Here is an 18,585-nt window from a genome sequence, read left to right as displayed (position 1 = left end):
ATAAATGGCTTAGAGCTTTGATCTACAGTCTGCATGGGGCGTACCAAATAAACTGCATATATATATATATATATATATATATATATATATATATATATATATATATATATATATATATATATATATATATATATATATATATATACACCTTTAGTTTCTGTTGAGTGTCAACTCTCAATGTTCCAACAAGGCTACTTTGATAAAGGCACAGTGGAGCTGTTATTTATACATTTTAATAGTCACAGTTTAAGCACAGAATAAAAAAAAATACATTTCCAGTCTTACAATGAACAGAAAATAAGAAAAATTGCACTGTACATTGAACGTATAGGCGACCCCAAATACACACTCAGCAGACATGCTTCCAGAGTACAAACCACAGATCTAAAAAAATGTAAAGCATAATAAAAAAGTAAAGTGCATATTAAAACCTCCCTCTGTATTTGTTTATTTTTTACTAAAGAAAACTCCAAAGGGAGAAACTGCACTTAAGAACTGAACACGGACAGAAAAAGGTGCACACACTGACCCTTAAGTATACAGTCATACGCATCCATAGAGTAGCCTACACACACACACACACATCCACTAAGCCCATCTACATTCTAAGTACCACACAACTTATTTCATTCTTAACTGATCAACATGCACACTAATTACAGTCATAATAACTTTACACCCAATAACATTACACTCATCACAGAATGTATTTTAACATTTACACATCCATCTCGGTCTCTCTGTCTCTTTCTCTCTCTCTCTCTCTCTCACACACTCACACTCACACACACACACTCACACACACACACCCCAAGACAGTGGAGAATTCCCTTCAATTCAGCATAGAGCATTCTTCAGGATGCGATCACAGTCTGACATGTAATTGCTGGTTGATTACAGTTGTGTGTAATAACCCAGCTGACAGATACTGTGCAAAGTGTGAATCAGTCATAGCACTTCCTTGTTTGAGAGAGCAGCTACTCGCTGCTGACTAGGGCGGGTTAAAACCTGCCAATCAAACCCACCAGAAATCACCTCAATGTGTGATAGGCTACAAACCTACCCTGCAGTTTTCTGATTTCCAGTTTCGTAAGGCCCACTGAGGTATGTGTGGCTGAAATTATATTGTAAAACACATGTACAAATAGGCTTATGGCCAGCCTAGGTCACATGGTGTGGTAGGGAAAGTTCAAGGTTCGTTTCTTCAGCCTCCTCAAGGGGTGTGTTCTGCCATACTGTTGCCGTGTTGCCATGGGTATTAGTGCGGACCCAGGAGCGGACGCTGGATCCGGAACCTTGTCCCACCTCCAGCACTGACTGGATGGCGGGGAGGCTCGTAGTGGCATGAGGGCCTCGTCACTGTCACTGTGCCCCTCCTCTCCCGTCTGGCAATCCAACTTTCCATCCATGTGGGACTGAGTAGAAGAGAGAGATGTGCAGGTGGAAGAAGGGAGAGACAGCTCGTGCCTGGGTAGAACCCGCTTCTTTTTTGAGGTATCGTCAGTACGAGGATGAGGGCGTGGCATTGTGGTGGGCTGCAGCACAAGAGCAGGTCTCCGCTCCAGCTCACTCAGATCATTGGCTGACAGTTCCAGGGACCCTAGCTTAGCCAATGAGGCAGAACGCTTCATCATGGAGGGTGGGGTCAGGCCGGCTTGGCGGATCCTGGCCTCTACCTCTCTGGCTCGTTCCCGAACAGTCTGCCGTTTTCTCTGATATTTGCCAGCCCATGGGTGGCTAAGCCACTTTTCCGACTCCCCGCTCACTTGGCAGAGGAACGCTCCCAGTTCTTTCAAGGTCTCCCACGTCTCCCTCATATCCACCGCCAGACGCTCTTCTGAAGGGCTGTCAGTGCTAGTCTCCTCATCCGTGACTCCCTCTAGCTGAACAGCCGCTGTAGGTGACGAGCTAGGTGGAGAGGAATGGCTTGGTCTTGAGTGCAAGAGGCTCTCATGCTCCTGTAAAAATCCAGTGTGTCCATGCTGTTCTTCCCTGAGTCTTGATGTGGTCCCCTTTGCCTCCTCTTTGGGAGAAGGTTCCTCCTTCTCCATCTTCTCCACGGTGCTCTCAAGCTGATGTTGGTGGGCTGACACAGTGCTCGGATCTGGAGTGAGGTCTGTAAGAAAAGAGGTGTCCTCAGTTCTGTCTTGGCTACTGGTGCTTACAGTGGAGTGGTGTGAAGGACACCCAGAAGCACACGATAGCAGCGTGGACAAGGAATCTTCCTGCTTCATCTTCTGCTCTAGCTGTCTGGTGGCTCGCCAGACCGTACCCTTTGGCCAATCGGGTTGCAGGTCCTCTCCAAGCTCCACCTTCTCCGTTTCAGCTCCTTCTGCTGTGCTTTTGGCCAACTCCTCCTCCTCCTTGAAGCTGCTGGAAACAGGTTGGCTGGTAGGAGGAGGGGGAGGAGTTACAGTGTGTCTTACAGACTCCAGTTCTGAAACCAGGTCATAAACTGAGACACTGCAGCTCTCCTGGGGAAGAGGAAATAAATACGGATAGCGTGAGGGACTGAAAATACCTTTGTCAAGTTAAGAAAATTAAAGCTAGCCGACAGCACTTGAAGATGAGTAACATCATAATGGAGATGGATAACTCCATGCAACATACATTTTCACCTGAAGGTGGCAGCATATGACGTGTTCAAACTCAAAACATGGTTACTGTGAGTATGGGATGTCGATAGGGACTTAATAGGAAATCGGCACTTACTCTCAGCAACACTACTTCGTTGCTGCAGAATAACGATAGGACATTTAGGAGATATGTACTCAAGGGCTTACTGTGCTCTGAATTCATACAAATTTCTATAAAACCTGACAATTAGACTTAAAATATATAATCTAAAATTATAACAAGGCTTATATCTGTATTAAAAGAAAAAACTTTTTTTAAAGGTCAACAGTGATAATTTCTTAGATTAATCAAATATTTGGTGTTGATAACAGATAGTAATAAGCATCAAATAAAGACTTATAAACAAATAAAGTAATTTTTTTGCATATAAATCTTACCGAATTTTCTTCCTCCATTCCTTTAAGAGCGTCCTCAGAAAGCAGTAGCTTTGACTCCTGGCTGGGACTTTTGTCTCGGGGCGTCTGCTGCACGGCCTGCTCAGAACTCCCTCGGCTTTGCCCCTCTAGAGACAGGCCAAGAAATTTCTCTCTGGCACTGAAGAAGTCAATGCTCTCTGAACTTAGGGCTGAGGGAAGGGAATCGGAAAGGCCTGCTTCCTGTAATGTGGCACTGAGGTGGTGTTGGTCATCATCGCTGGTGTGACTTAGCCCTGCACAGTCTGTGTCTGTGTCAGGCACTTGCTGGCTGAATTTTTGCCCATGTTCAGGCACGTGTGTGGACAGCCCTGTAGTTGAGGATGAGCCCAGGACTTGTCTGCTTGGCTCAGGGGTCCTACTCCTAATAGACTCTATTGTGGTCACCTGTGAACAATTTTTCTCCTCAGGCACAAGAGAGGGCACCTCAGGTTGCTCACACATGACTGGCTTGGCCTCTGCATCTAAGAGAAGAGTGGGTGAGGAGGCAACGTGATGAAGAAAAGCAGGTGGATGAGGGCGGCCCAAGGAGACCGTCTCCGCCATGGTGATCGACGTCACATCTTGTCGGGTCTCCGGCACCACCGTTGCTGCCCGGGGCCTAGGAAACAGGTCCTCAGTCGCGAGACTTTCTGCAGAATCTCCCAAACCGTTGGAGAGGGGGCCCTCGTGCTCACTGCACTGCAGCTGGCCCGCCGCGATGCCGGCACGGGCCGAGATGGGCGTGAGCGCCTGGAGCAGCTCCTGGAGCGAGGGCGAGGCCAGGCTGCCACTCTGGTTGCGGGCGTTGGAGCGGCCCAGCGTCTGGGGAGAGGAGGACTTGACCAGAGGCTCATGATGCTCGGACAGGTCACTGTCGGAATGGGATCGCCACAGCTTGTTGTGCCGCTGCCTGCTGCAGAGTGGGGGGAGATAGCACAGAGGGTTAGAGTGGCAGCACAGAGGGCGAGAGTGGCAGCACAGAGGGCGAGAGTGGCAGCACAGAGGGCGAGAGTGGCAGCACAGAGGGCGAGAGTGGCAGGACAGAGGGCGAGAGTGGCAGGACAGAGGGCGAGTGTGGCAGCACAGAGGGCGAGAGTGGCAGCACAGTGTATAACAGAGACAAGAGGAGCTACTACTCTGCGTTTAACTGTTTCTCCCTGACTGGTTTATATCTAAAACAATAGAGTCCTTGAACCTCAGCCGTGTCATCCGGTGTTCATCCACAATGACTTTGGTGAACTATGCAAATGAACAAACAGAGCTATGTCAACAAAGAGATCCAACTCTTTTTTTTTTTTTTTGCTCCTGCATACTGAACTGAAACCCATACGCCCAGAACAGGCAAAGCACTAACACAGCAGCACATACTGCACATGCTTATGACTCAGGCAGGGAGGTTTCATTTCACCCTTATCAGGGAGGTCAGCCCCTTAAAGCCACACTCTACACCGCACTACATATTAATGCCCGCACTCCTGGGTGTGGTTCTTATGCTCCTTGTGAGCCTGAGGGGAACAAAGCTACTAAAGAATACACAACAGGTTCAAGATAATCGTTGAGTGTTTACATTTTTCATGCATCTGTTCCTATACAAATGAGCACACGTGTGCACGGCTGTGTTCAACACCTGCATGCACACTCCCTGTGGAGTGAGGACTGAATAAATGATAGGAAAACACGCCAAAGAAAAACTTGAAATCACGCCAAAGGTGGAGACACCAAGGACAGAAATACTTTTAATTGTGTGCTCAAGTATCACATTAATAAAACAGGAACGAGAACTCTATAAATACGTGTTCAACATGCATAATTATTGCTTTGAATGAAAAACAATTACACTTGTGTAATATATTCTAACTAGCTCAGCAGGTGTAATCATTTATGTATAAGAACGGCATCAAAACAGAATTTCTTCAAAATTCTATTTGAGTGCAGTTACTCAAAAGTCTTCAAAACTACCTTCCTGCTTTGCATAAATGCAAATGAGATGCATACCTGGCCAACAGGATGCCCTGGTACTCCTCTAGCTGCCGCATGAAGGAGGGGTTAGGCTTGGTGACGGCGCGGCGCTCTTTGACGTAGTCGAAGGCGCGCTCCAGGTCCCAGCCGTACTCCTTCATGGCGTAGGCGATCACGGTGGAGGCGGAGCGACTCACGCCCATCTTACAGTGCACCAGGCACTTGGCCCCGGCTTTCCTGCACGCAGAGCGGTTTAGTGTGTTAGAAACGGAGGACCCAGATGGCGCTTTCTGTCAAATTGCAAAAGGTAAGCCGACGCCAAATCACTAATTCTATTATCTATTAATTACATTGCACATGATTCACTTATAATTGAGAACAGTGTTGTAGTATCATTAAGAAATAAGTGTTGCGAGCACGGAGCATGTATGGATGTGTGTGTGTGTGTGTGTGTGTGTGTGTGTGTGTGAGGGATTGAGATGAAGTGAATGAGCGAGAGAGAGAGATATTACAAGAAAGAAAAGCATACAGCCCACATGAAAGAACATACCACACTTCTTCAAGCCTGTAGTACGAAAACCTGTCAAATAAATCACTACAAAGCTCCTCCCCTTCCCCCTTGCCAGCAGCTGGCAGACTCACTTGGCACGGGAGATGAATCTGTAGGTGTCATTCCAATAAGCCAGCAGGTCTGTGGCCTCCTCGTCATACACGCGGATGTTGTGGTATTCGAACAGGCCCGGGAAGAAGTTGTCAATCTCCCGCGTCACGTTGAGGATGTACTGAACCCTAAGCACAGTAAGAAGAAAAAAAAAGGTCCAGTCTTTGACCACAACAATTATTACACTGAATGTCCACTGGGGGGGGGGGGCGATAATGAAAGCTAACAGACTTACCCGCTGTTTTGCAGCTCTTCTAGATTTGAAGCGTTCCATTCTGATCCCTTAGAAAAGACCCAAACAACAGTCTGTGAGGTATGACCACTACTGCCGTTCTAACGGCTGAGCGAAACACCGGATACAAAAAACTAAGCATCGGAGCACGAACTCGGCACGAACGAATCAGGCTCACCAGATATACATGCTCAAAGATCTCCGTGGGGCTGTCCATCTGGCCCAGGATGACGATCATCTCGTTATCGATGTACTCCTTAAACTCGCGCAGGTTACATACCATCTGCATCTCCAGTTCTGTGCGGATCTAAGATGAGTGGGGGGGGGGGGGGGGGAGTGAGAGAGCGTAAGTACCTGAAGGTGAGCAAAGCTTTCGCCTAACGCGAGTAGTTCCTGTCTGACACATGATTTTGGAACACAGGTCTGTGTTCAGGAACATGTGAGTGGTGGCGTGCGTGCTGCGGCACACCTCTTTGGAGGTGACGTTCTCCAGGTCTTTCTGCATCATGATCTCTCTCAGACGAGTCTTGATCAGACGCTCTGTTCTCTCTCGCTCGGTTGGCCTGCGAGCACACAACACACAGCACTGATGACTCTCCCAGCAGAACCAGCTTTTGCCCTGAACCTAACTCCACTCAGCTCAAATCAACTCAACTTTATTCATAAAGCACTTTAAAAACAACAGCTGAAACTAAGTGCTGTACATAATCAACAGGAACAATTAACTAATATAAATCACAAACAGTACAAATTCATAAAACAAACACAAAACAAGAAAACAAACAAAATCTAAATCTCTGTGTTGAAGCTCCCCTCAATACCTCTGAAGCTCATTCCCAAGTATATTCTGCTAACACTGCAACGTGTTGCAGAACCGAACCCACCATGCTGCAGCCCGTTAAAGGAACGACATCGTGGGGCCTCGTTCTGTCTGGCTCAGATAACGTGACCACACACAGGAAGTGAGCGTGGGCATGTGTCTGTGCACAGGCGTCTGCGAGAAGCAGCCGTCTGGTTGTTAACCAGAACGTCCTCCATATGAGGAAGTGCAGACGGCGATAAGTGGGGGGGGGGGGGGGGGGGGGGGATTAGTGTTGGACCTGATTCAGCAAGATGCACTTGTAAGAAAGTCTCAGACTCAAATCACACACACAAACGCAGACCACACAGAGCCCCACAATTTCCGCTTCCGATGTGCGTTACGCACTTGTTTTTGAGCCTCAAATGTTGTCACTACTTTCAGTTGTTGTACAGTAGACTTCCCCTTCTGTCTGTTAACCAGAGATTACCACATGGTAAATGGACAGTAATGTTTTCCCAGTATGGGTGTGTTGCCATTGATGGCATCATTTCATATCCATAAGGCTATATAACAGTTTGGTCCACTACCCACCCCCTAAAGGAGCTCTGACTCCAGGTGGAGATCACTGTTCCATCCAATGGCTCTTTAACTTTTTCACCACTTTCCTTCCTTAAACATCTAAAGAGCTGGTGCCTACACCACTTATGTCGGTACATTCCCAGTTTCACAAGCTCATGTATACTTAAATACCTCAAAGACCTCCAATCTACCTCAGTGAAGAGACAACAACACGGTGCTCTACAGCCTTAAAATCCTGACGAGCCCCACCAGCTGCATGGGAGGAGCCACCGGGCACAGACGGCTACCGAGCGCCGGGGCTCCGAACGACGACCGAAGGGGAGTTACGCGTGTCGTGAAACGGAGGAGGGCAACGCACACGTCGGAGAAGAGCACGGGCGAGTCGGCCCGGTGAGACTGCACGTCCTGCATGGCGTTCCACTCGTTGATGTGCGCCTGGTTGGACGCCACGCTGCTCTGGTAGTAGCTGACCCACGTCAGGAACAGGCTGCCCGGGAAGTAGTTGTTGCCGCGCGCCACCTCGCACGCCTTGTGGAGGGACTGCAGGGCGGACCTGGGGGGGCGAAGAGTCAGGGAAGGAGCAAGAGAGAGAGAGAGAGAGAGAGAGAGAGAGAGAGAGAGAGAGAGAGAGAGAGAGAGAGAGAGAGAGACGTCACAGGCTGCTAAACGACGAAGGAATGGCGAAGATGATGCGGTTTGAGAACGGGAGCATACCACATGGCCTGGACGGAGACGGGCTTGAAAACGTGGATCCTGTTGTCCGTGGAGACGCTGAAACCACTGCGAGAAACGGAGAGGGTCAAATGTTAACAGGCTCCATCGTGGCCTTCATCCATAAGAGTGGCGCGACATTCCTCACTTACCCGTCTCCATCCAGATGGATCAGCGTGTCACTCCACAGAGGGAGCACCAGGCCTATTGAACAAGAACTGCAACATACACACATTCAGCATGAAATGAGAAACAGAGAACATAAAATGTGGAAAACATGTAGATTTCAGAGATCAGTATAGCTGCAACACACACACACACACACACACACACACACACACACACACACACACACACCTATCTGAGGGGCTGAAGTCCATTCCCAGCACCACGCTCTCCTCCGTGTCTTGCCGGCCGTTCGTCGACACCACCACCATGTAGCGTGTGCAGTGAGGGAAAATGCTCTCCAGTCGCACGGCCTGCCAGGCAATACCGCGTTAAACGCTCTGATCCAGCGAAGCCGGCTGGCTCAGACCTTACGCGGCGTGCGTTTGAACCGTTGTGTGCGTCACTCACCAGGCGAATGTTGTCCTCCGGCCGCAATAGCGTGAACATGGTCTGCAGGTGCTGCTGGAGGTCCCCTAGACGGGAGGAACAAGAACGGCGTGCTGTTGAGCGGCTGGCCTGGAGCGCGGCCCGAGGGCGTTTCCGCCACGCGCGCTCTGGAGCGGCAGCCTGAATAGGTGGCACAGCTGGAATTCAGAAGGAAAAGAAGCCCTAGGCGGCCGGGGCTCCGCCCCCCATACCTGCATGTTTGTTGCGCTGTCCTGTGATGCGTGACGAGCAGGAGGAAGATGATGAACCATTTCCCCGAGGGAGGAAGAGGGCAGCACCTTTTACTGTTAGGAAACTCTCGCTGATGCTGAGAGAGAGAGAGAGAGAGAGAGAGAGAGAGAGAGAGAGAGAGAGAGAGAGAGAGAGAGAGAGAGAGAGAGAGGAGAGCAAACAATGCAGTCAAACCCTTTTTTTAAACGCTCTAAGGAATTAGGTAACAGTATAATGTTTATAACAGCAAGCCCTTTATTTGATCTCTAATCTGTTTGGCATTACAAACAGGAACTTGACATCTGGTATAGATATCCAAGAAAAAGCTTTCAGCAGACCGCTGGCTATGAAAATACACATGAACATAACATGAGATTATAAGAATCATTTACAAACACTGCAGGAGATGAATGGCTGAATGAATAAATGTGACTAATATTATGTAATGATGTACACCCAATGCTGAGGGCGCGTGAGGCCTCTGGCAGGCACTCTGTCCGCTTGCTTTCATTGCGTGTCCTGACCCTGCTGGAACGCAGGACACTCTCTGGGGAGGGAGACAGTGCTGACTTTATTTAGGGGACATTGCCTCAGACCCTGGACACTGCACGCGGGACTGGAGTAAGAACACGCTGTTCCACAACGGCTCGCTTTCTTCATCGCCGCAACAGCTGGGTGATTAAAGAGGAAGGGAGAGCCAGGGGACCAGTGTGTGTGTGTGTGTGTGTGTGTGTGTGTGTGTGTGAGATGTATATTCCTGTCCAATATGGTTTTTTTTCTTCCTGAAGCCAACTGGTATCACCTCAGCAGAGACAGCAAATAATAGGAACTGGAAAGGCATGATAGTGTGAACAAGACTGTGCTGGAGTATGTTTAGCTAACCATGATGGAACAATAAGGGGGGTGTATGAGTGTGTGCCCATGTGTATTAACATGCATTAGCATGGGTCACAGCTTGTGTGTGTATATTGCAATGCATTAGCATGTGTCTCAGCATGTCAGCATGTGTGTAGGTGCATGCATGTGTATGTGTATGTGTATGTCTCAGCATGTGTGTGTGTTAACAAGCATTAGCATGGGTCTCAATGTGTGTGTGTGTGTGTGCATTAGCATGTCTCAACATGTGGTGTATGTGTCTCAACAACTTATATTTATGTGTGCGCTCCCATCATGTACCCATTTTGTGATGAAATTCTTATTTCTCTTACATTCTATTATACATTGCATATCTATTAGTCATCTGCCAGAAATAACTGACATTCCTTCAGCAATTAAAAGTGAAAACTCAGGAACAAATGTCTTCCTGCCTTCAACATTTCAAGATAATTAACTTACCTTTAGGGCAATAGGGCAGCAGTACTACAGTAACCAATCCTCACTGGGGAGACTGTGAATGCCAACAGCTCCGAAAAGAAAGCGGCCCATTGTGCAGTAACCCGAGACAGTGAATTCCAGCCGGCTCTGGCCACAACACTCAGGTCCAATGCCAAATCGTCGTGTTCTCCATAACCCACAGCACTCTCCTGCTGCAGCCATCTACAGCACCCAGACAGCCGGGCCGCAAAATCACCCCCCCCCCACCCCACCCCACCCGGGGAACAGCAGTAGTGACGGAGAGAAGGTGTGAATAGGAGAGCACTACCAAAAGTATGAATGGATTTTGTTCATAAAAACCCCGCACGCTCATTCACCACAGCGCCTTGTAAATTACAAATCTGATCACAAATGACCTTGAGGTTTTCTAAGACCAAGCTCTTTAAATGTTACTCTGTGCTCAAACATATCACTACAATAACAACAACAACAAAAAAAAACCTCACACACATACAGAACACCTGAGCATATCTGGACATGATTTAGACAGTAGTCAGCAGTCAGGCCAGAATGAATGTTCCAGTGGCCTGAGGTTTATTAAATTATGATGGAGAACTGAAGTTCCAGTTGTGTAACTACTGGTCCAAAGCACACTCTTTGTAACTACTGGTCAAAACACACTCCGTGTACAATTGCCATGTGATCAGTATACATACAAGCAGTGGTTAGATCACACTCTTGCACATACACGCCTGTTTGCAGGACAGGCACAATTTACAGTCACAGGAATAGATTCAGACTTTGTACTTAGTGATGGAGAGATTTGAAACAATGTCATGAGATTAGATTTTAAAGTAAAATCAACATCCAGGGACTAAACAGATCGCAACACTAACAAATGAGAGAAGTGTGAAAGAAACAAGAAGGAAGTGACTTTCCAGGCAAGCAGTCATCACCACCACAACACACCCACTCTCTGTCTGCCATGCTCGTGATGAATCATTAATTAGACATCGGACAGGTGAATGAGTCACACCTACTGTGAAGGGAATCCCAGTGTCACTGCATTCACGCTGTTCACAAAATGAACCTTTGCTAGTCTTGACCGAAAAGAAAAAACCCGAGCTTATAGGTAATAAACGGGAGAACTGTGATGGCAAATCCGGAACACCTCATATAGGACCGTTTGTTCTCGTTATTAACAGTAACAACACTAGACGCAGACACCGCGACTCCTTGTGCATTCGTGCTTGCAAGAGGTATTTTGCAAAACACAGTGCAGTCGGAAAGTGCCGAAGGAGGCGCGATAAATTATGAAAAGTAAGTAAAAACCCCTTAACTTAAAAAATCTGAACCCGACTTGTTACAGCACTTACAGTTGGCCGATCCTGCTCCGAGAAGCCAAATCGCTCCGCACCATCCCCTTGGAGCCGCAGCACGCACACAGGCAGTTCCCGGAGGGCTGTGGAGCAGCGATCACACTACCCAGTGTCATCGGGCGGGAAAGACGACCTTTTAACGCCGACGCTTCAGCTTACGCTTAAACCAAAGCCGGCATGAACATGCGGCGAAACGTACGCTATTATCTAAAGTAAATGTATTCGTAACATATGGCTTCTATCCGTTTCGTTTTCATGTTGTTTACAGGAGGGAACGTCACGACAAAATAGTTCCCGGTGCAGGAGGAGCCAGATACATGTGCTGCCGACGGGGCCCACCTCAGGGGGAGGCCGCTTCTGACCACGGGCACCACGGCAGCAACCATAACAAAACAAAGCGGGATTCGTTGCTGTTTTTAAACCAGGTGTCCACTAGCAATTACATATTAATGACAATAAATGTAAATTGTGTCACTGTATCTTTCGTTATATATTTGCTTTATCTGCAACCGAAACAAAAATGTTTAAATGGCAATAACGCGCTAAAAAACAAATATTTTGGGCGATTTTGGGGGGAGGAGTGTCAATGAATTACCTGTCCCAATGACACCTCATTCGAATACAGCCTGTGTCTTGTGCCTACACCAATATCCTAATTATCTATAAAAACCAGCACATAAGTCATTCTTAACACCACTTATTACCAAATAAAACATAAACAGGATGAAGTGCCTGATTATGACCATGGTTATGAACAGTGTCGTTCATTCCCTTGAAATGGAGTCGTTTACCACTCATTCACAACTTCCTTGACCTCCATTGTTCTCACCATGTCAGAGCGGCACATACTGAGCTTTGGATTTTCATTTGGCCTCCAGCCTGACTCTGGAGAGACCTTACTAGGGGACACGGGACAGCCAGATCTTTCCCCAAGGAGCACCACTGCATATGCTCCACTCCGAACTGGACGGATGAAATCCAAAACCCAGGGTGAAACCCAAGGACCTTGTAAACATTTAGGCTGGCTCTCACATGACGCCGTCATGGCGATGTCAGCAAATTTCAGCTGTGGTGATATAACCTGAATGAGAAAACCATATATGATGTACAACACAAACAGTGGACTTGGACACCATGACTCCAGTTACATTCAACAGTGATTGGAGTAAAAATGTTGAGTTAAAAAGTAGTAAAACAAACACATAAGCAGCAATTATGCCTGCCAATTAGACCATGGTCAGAATAAGGATGAGCAGTCCATAAATAAACCTGCTCTAAATTACATCATGCCTTACCATACAGGGTTCAACCCATTAAGACAACTCTTGTTACCACACACAAAATATTGACTGGCAGGATGGATCTCCAATCATATGTGGTGTTTAATCAACAGTACCATGGCGACACCAAAATGGGCTATAACTGGACAAATTCTCACGTAGGACACTCACTATCCAAATGAACTCGTGCTTGCAATAGTCTTGATGTGATTTTGTCGTGTAATACCAGAATATAAGCAGAACTGGACACAAATGGTCAAATCATACATTTTCTCTTGCAATCCCACAGGGCCCATAGCACAAGTTGTGATAGGCCCTGAGAATATTTAATACAATACAAATTTGTGGACATAGGAAAGCATTATAACACAGGTGAAAAATACACTCTCTGCCTGGAAACAACCCTTCTAACTATTAAATAAACCTTACTGCATTCAACCCAGCGTCTAAATATATGCACAAACATGTAAACACTGGATGCAAAGCACTGAAACAATGTGTGCTAGACATGTAAAGTGTTAAACATTTCTAGCACTTCCCAAATGTGGGTGCAAAGCACTGAAACTATGCTACACATGTATGGCAATAGTAGTTGTAAAGTGAATTTGAAGGGTGCATATCAAAGAATTCCAAATGTCACTGTGAACATATGACACCAATGTTTAAAGATGTTTATAGGTAAAGAGTGGAGTTTATTCATGTAGGTAAGGAAGACCTTATGAAAGCTTTGGGGAGTTATGGATGTTTGTTAGGGGCTAGTAGCAACTGGAACCATTTTCAAAAAGGTGAGTATAGCCATGTTGCACTGGAAAATTAATGCAAGTGTCCTCAGGTCATCTCCATGATGGAGCGGAAGAGGTAGTGTTCACTGCTGTACCTAAACAAGGTCTTGTGAGTTTTCGCAGTGAGAACCTGTGAGAAGAAAGTGCCATATCCCATAACAGATCAATGCTATTGGACCAGATTAGAGTTGGAATTGGAATTAGAAATTCGGAAATGTATTCCTAGAGAAAGTGATGAGTAATAAACATTCAATACATGCTGTTGTCAAGATACGTCGCAAGATGCGTCATACGAAACAACGTGAAAGTAGAGCAGCATGTACAGACTCAAACGAAATTTGGGGGAAAAAGACCACAAAGATCAGTTTAGTTTGAGATATCTGCCGCACCAGAAGGATCTTAAAGTCATTTTAAAAAATCACTTCAGCTACTCTGTATTAACCTTCAGTGTAATAGATGCTTTGAAGATTTTTTTTTCTGAGACTACCAAATTAGGGTTTCAACATGATCTGATTGTATGACCAATCAGGAAATGTCTCTTTATAGAGACGGTGCTTCTAAAAGATACAAAGAAAGTTATGCTTGCTTGAGTCAGTATGTAAAAAACCTTTGATGATGTCAATCTTATAAAGGTGATGCCAAAAAAATCTTGACTTTTGATCAAAAGTCATTGCACTGTCTACTGACTCGTGCTACTCACTGCACCTCTGAATATAAGTATGGACAAGCATCACAAGCCTCATTAAAAATGTGCTCTTTATGGACTGCTAAGCCACACCGAGTACATTTCTCTTTAGCATAACATGGCTTTGTAGTGCATTCTTAAAGTTTTACAAAAGTCAATCATGCTGCATTTGCATCAGACATAAGCTCCACTGACCCCTCTGCTGGACAAAATGTCCCACTGCAGGAATAAACACACATACTGAAATCACTGTCACCACTACTGAATCCACAGTGACTTATTTGTCAAAATAACAACATAAAACAACATCTACTTGGACATGTCTATATGGTAACTGGGGAGCTACTATTAAACCTTGCTCTATGTAATGAGTAGTGCCTACCACAAACCCCTCTTGCACACACCAATATCTACTAGCTTGATAGAGGCTTCATCTCCCAGAAGCTTTACTCTGACCTTCATTACCCTCAATGGACTTCTCTGTAAAGTCTGCCATGGTCCCTCCTCCTCATCCCTGCCCGCACCGGACAGTCTTTCAGTGTGCTGATTGGTTAACATATATCCATTTAGCAGTTAGTTGTGACTTGTGTTTGCTAGCACATTTGTACTTTCCATCATCTGTGTATCTATTTTCTGTATCTCTTCAGTTGTGTATTGTGTATAGATTTAAAAGGTTGTGTTATATGGTTAAAAGCCCATTCACAGAGGTACAGAATTGTCTTGAAAACCCTGCAGTAACCCCTTGATTAATTGTTCTGATCAAACGAATGCCCATATAGGTTAAAGAGGTTCAGGAAATAGGTCAGTTGCGGACTGCAGGAAATTCTCAATTAACAGCAGTTTCAAGAAACCTGAGTAAGCACTAGACTGGTTTGACTTGTTCGCTCAGTGTAGCCATAAGTCAACCCAGGAGGGTAGTCCTCTGACATAATATAGATGCAAGATAATGCAGCAAGGGTCAGCATAGAAGCACAAGCCTTTTGTGATGTCACTGCTCTGAGGAAAATACCTCTGATCTTTTACTTCAATACAGGAGCCTGAGGTCCAATGGCATTTTAGAATAGCATTATAAATCAGACAATAGCTACGGGTCAGGTTCTCTTCTAACTAGACAGCAACGGTCTATAGATTTACTAATGTCCCTTTTTGAAAGGAAGAACAAATTGAATTGACAGGTGCAAGTTATGTACTGAAGTGAAGCCAAACATATGAATGTCATAAATTGTTTAATATGATTTGAAAACTGGAATTGCTGTGACATTGTGCTATATATTTATTTACCATAACCATTGAAATAAACCTTTGAAAAATGTCTTTGTGTCACCATAAGAGAATAGACAAAGGATTTTGAGGCGATCAGAGTTTGCAGTGATCTATAATTAAAAAAAAATGTGGCTTGAATAGAGCATTTTTTGTGACCCTGGTCACATTTTCTCTATCAGAAATCTGAAGCAATTGGCCAAAATGGAACATTCACCTTTTATGGTTTTAGTGCCTGAGAGCTATAATCCAATAAATCTCCAATCCACCCCACTGCAGTGTTATCAGGTGCATGAGAAAGGAGAACTGCTGCTTATAGGTAGTTGGGTCCTAAGTTCCCACAAAAGAAACATGACTATTGTGAAAATGTGCAGCAAAGCTGCTGTGAATGTATCGTAAGAGAAAGGAAGCTTTCATCAACACTGCACCAAAAATGACTCAAAAGAGAGCTTCTTCTACCTTCTGGGTTGAGATCTGCGGTCATCCTCTCCACTGCCAGACTCCTAATGGAAAAAAATGCAACCATTTACATAAATATAAACATGTGACACTTGCACAAAGAACCTACTTGGTCTGCTCATAAATTAGGGTAGCAAACAATATTTTGGAATTTCAGTCACAACTTGTATATTACTAGAGTTACTACATCTAAGCAGAAAGCAACATCCCTTGGAAAAGGCTGAGGAAAAGAGAAATAATTGACCATATCGTGTAATATTCTGTATTTATGACTACCATGGTGTATATTATCTGACTTAAGACTATGATGTCTTCATTTGTACTTTTTTATTAATTTTGTCTTTTACCTTTAATATCAGTGTTGCTAATGGTGCTTAATAGCTATGAGGCAGCTTTCAAAGCTCCTTATAAGGGTACTTTACATACAAAACCTCCATAAATGTTGAGTGTACAAAGGCCACATCTACATTTCAAAAGGTGATGTGGCAATTGTCCACCTCTTTAACCTTAGGTGAACTTTCGATTTTAATGTCAAACTTTGTGGGGAAACCACTCTGTTGTTTTGTTTTTTTGAAGGACATGACACAAAGACTTGACAGAGTGTTCTGTGGGAAGTAGGTATTTGCAACCCATTTCCTGTAAAGTCATTAACATGGTGTTACACATACATTTCCATTTGTAAAAGAACTTGCTTGCATGAACTTACTTGTCAATTGCTGGTGACAGAATGGTTTTAGCAGTATAGTTGTTTTGTTAGTGAATTAGTCAACATTCAATTATTAAATCTGACATATTACTTCATACTATATATCATATATATCTGCTATGGCTTATGTAGCAGTATATAAAGCCCTTCAAAGAATAAATACCAGAATTCAACAAGATTTGATCGAAACAGATCATAACATCTAGACACTATGTTTGCTATTTTAACACACTGACAAATGAAATCCAAATATCTTTATATAACTAGGCAGGAAATGATACCACAATATGCTAAAATATAGTTTCGATGTTTGTTTTCTCACACCTTGGTCGCATAATTTGAGATGTGAGCTGTAAACTACACCAATACCCAACACAGTTTTATGAAAATGTGAATGAGTGTACCAAAATGGATTAATGGTCATTTTAAAACTGAGAAGCCTATATAAAAGTGTTATTACATTTTGCCTCAGCAATAAAATACAGTCTGTTAAATACATTAAATTATGTGTACCTCCCTGCTGAAACAACAAATCGATGTTATGTATTTGCGTGTGGCACCAAACGATACCATAGTTAAAACACTGATTTGCATTATGAAAATCTGTCAACATGTTCAATTGAAATGCTGTACTAGTTATATTCTAGTTTGAGTACCAAAACATAACACTGACTTCCTAATGCAACTGGTCAGATAAAGATTCATGTTCAGCTATAAAAAATATCACTTCACATCTTAGACATCTTGCCAAAGTCACATGACACCTGAGGCATAAGCTGAATGTAGCTAGTTTTGTTTTTTTGCATTTCAGATAGACCGTTAATGCCAAATGATCCAAGCCAACGTGCATATAAGCAGTAGCCATGGATTCACACAGTTTGTATTACAGACAAGTGTTTTGGATTTTGTTTCAGTTTAACTAAACTCAGTCAATCTTAATTAACTGTCATCAACACTGATATAGGCTAACAAACACACGATACTCCAGTGCAAGCCAACACATACTGTAAATTCAGAGTGACAACAGAAAGCTCTATTCTTCACCAGACTTTCATCAAGACTGTGTTTGGGTTACAACATATTTATTTTATGTGCTTATGTTTTGTGTTGCTGCCACAGTCACATCATTGTATTAACCTACTGAAAAATGATCTCAGATGTTATGACATTATCCTGTTGTGATAAAAATTTACACTTGTACAGTTATTCGTCAAAACTGTTTCTCTCGCCAAAAACAGTGATTTTTTTTACTGCTTTTTTACAAAACAGATGTAGGTTTGGCCTATAGGCCTGGAGTTTACCAACACCCATATTCACACGACACATTCCTTACAAGACACAGTCCACTGTGTTATAATACATCTTTAAAAATCTCATTCACTCAGAAACCACTGCACAAGATGGACAAGACAGTCGCTGTAACATGCCCAGTAAAGTGCCTACTAACGTAGAGCATTTGATCCACAGTGCAAGGGCGCCGCTGTCACTTTCAACCTGTTCTTAAAGTCGGACAGGCCCTTGTGGATGTACTGTATCTTCTCACAACACCTACAGAACCGGCTGCGTTCAACATTTTTTTATTTGAACAATTTAATTCCGAAGCAATATTTCACGCATGCGTGTTGCTTAGGGATAATGGACTAGAGGAAAAAAGCGGAAATGAGCCCAAAAACTACCGACGCGAGGGAAGGTGTAGGGGTAAAGAACACAGAAATGATGAGAATTACTCACCGAAACGCAAGGACTGGATGTTGCGCTTGGAGTAGGCGACCTCTGTACTGTTACCAACGCCATTCAGGCTCCGGGAAACGGATACCTGAGGAAAATTGGTGTCGGCGAGGCAGACATAATTGTGTCAAGACAAATCAGCTGCGAGCGGATTCAGCTCGTCCGTTGCTACTGCTATATCGCTTCCTCTG

General features: G+C 44.6%; 1 protein-coding gene across 3 annotated transcripts; it reads right to left on the bottom strand.

The window, feature by feature from the left end:
- Positions 1-214: 214 nt before the first annotated feature.
- On the bottom strand, positions 215-18,575 carry ssh2b (slingshot protein phosphatase 2b). Of its 3 annotated transcripts, XM_076979343.1 has the most exons (15): positions 18,398-18,575; positions 15,961-16,004; positions 8,783-8,898; positions 8,553-8,617; positions 8,334-8,455; positions 8,129-8,194; positions 7,980-8,045; positions 7,624-7,818; positions 6,354-6,447; positions 6,063-6,191; positions 5,888-5,934; positions 5,634-5,780; positions 5,028-5,228; positions 3,015-3,945; positions 215-2,474 (listed from the first exon to the last, which is right to left on the bottom strand). In XM_076979343.1, exons 1-15 carry the CDS (start codon positions 18,458-18,460, stop codon positions 1,167-1,169), a joined length of 3,594 nt encoding a protein of 1,197 aa, XP_076835458.1. In that variant the 5' UTR covers positions 18,461-18,575; the 3' UTR covers positions 215-1,166. The 3 variants fall into 3 exon arrangements, with proteins under 3 accessions (XP_076835458.1, XP_076835457.1, XP_076835459.1); XM_076979342.1 differs by lacking the exons at positions 15,961-16,004; positions 18,398-18,575 and adding an exon at positions 11,492-11,936; XM_076979344.1 differs by lacking the exons at positions 15,961-16,004; positions 18,398-18,575 and adding an exon at positions 11,156-11,478.
- Between the last annotated feature and the right edge of the window lie 10 nt (positions 18,576-18,585).

This window comes from Brachyhypopomus gauderio, chromosome 18, assembly GCF_052324685.1.
Source record: "Brachyhypopomus gauderio isolate BG-103 chromosome 18, BGAUD_0.2, whole genome shotgun sequence".
Classification (NCBI taxonomy): domain Eukaryota; kingdom Metazoa; phylum Chordata; class Actinopteri; order Gymnotiformes; family Hypopomidae; genus Brachyhypopomus; species Brachyhypopomus gauderio.
This window is presented reverse-complemented; position numbering and strand designations above follow the sequence as displayed.

What these genes read in the sequence shown, in the direction of transcription:
- ssh2b (XM_076979342.1), bottom strand. Translation starts at nt 11,610, where the DNA reads ATGACACTGGGTAGTGTGATCGCTGCTCCACAGCCCTCCGGGAACTGC. An exon ending in GACTTCAGCCCCTCAGATAG is followed by an intron (nt 8,195 to 8,333) that starts GTGTGTGTGTGT and finishes TGTATGTTGCAG; the next exon opens with TTCTTGTTCAATAGGCCTGG. An exon ending in GAATGGAGGAAGAAAATTCG is followed by an intron (nt 2,475 to 3,014) that starts GTAAGATTTATA and finishes CCTCTTCCCCAG; the next exon opens with GAGAGCTGCAGTGTCTCAGT.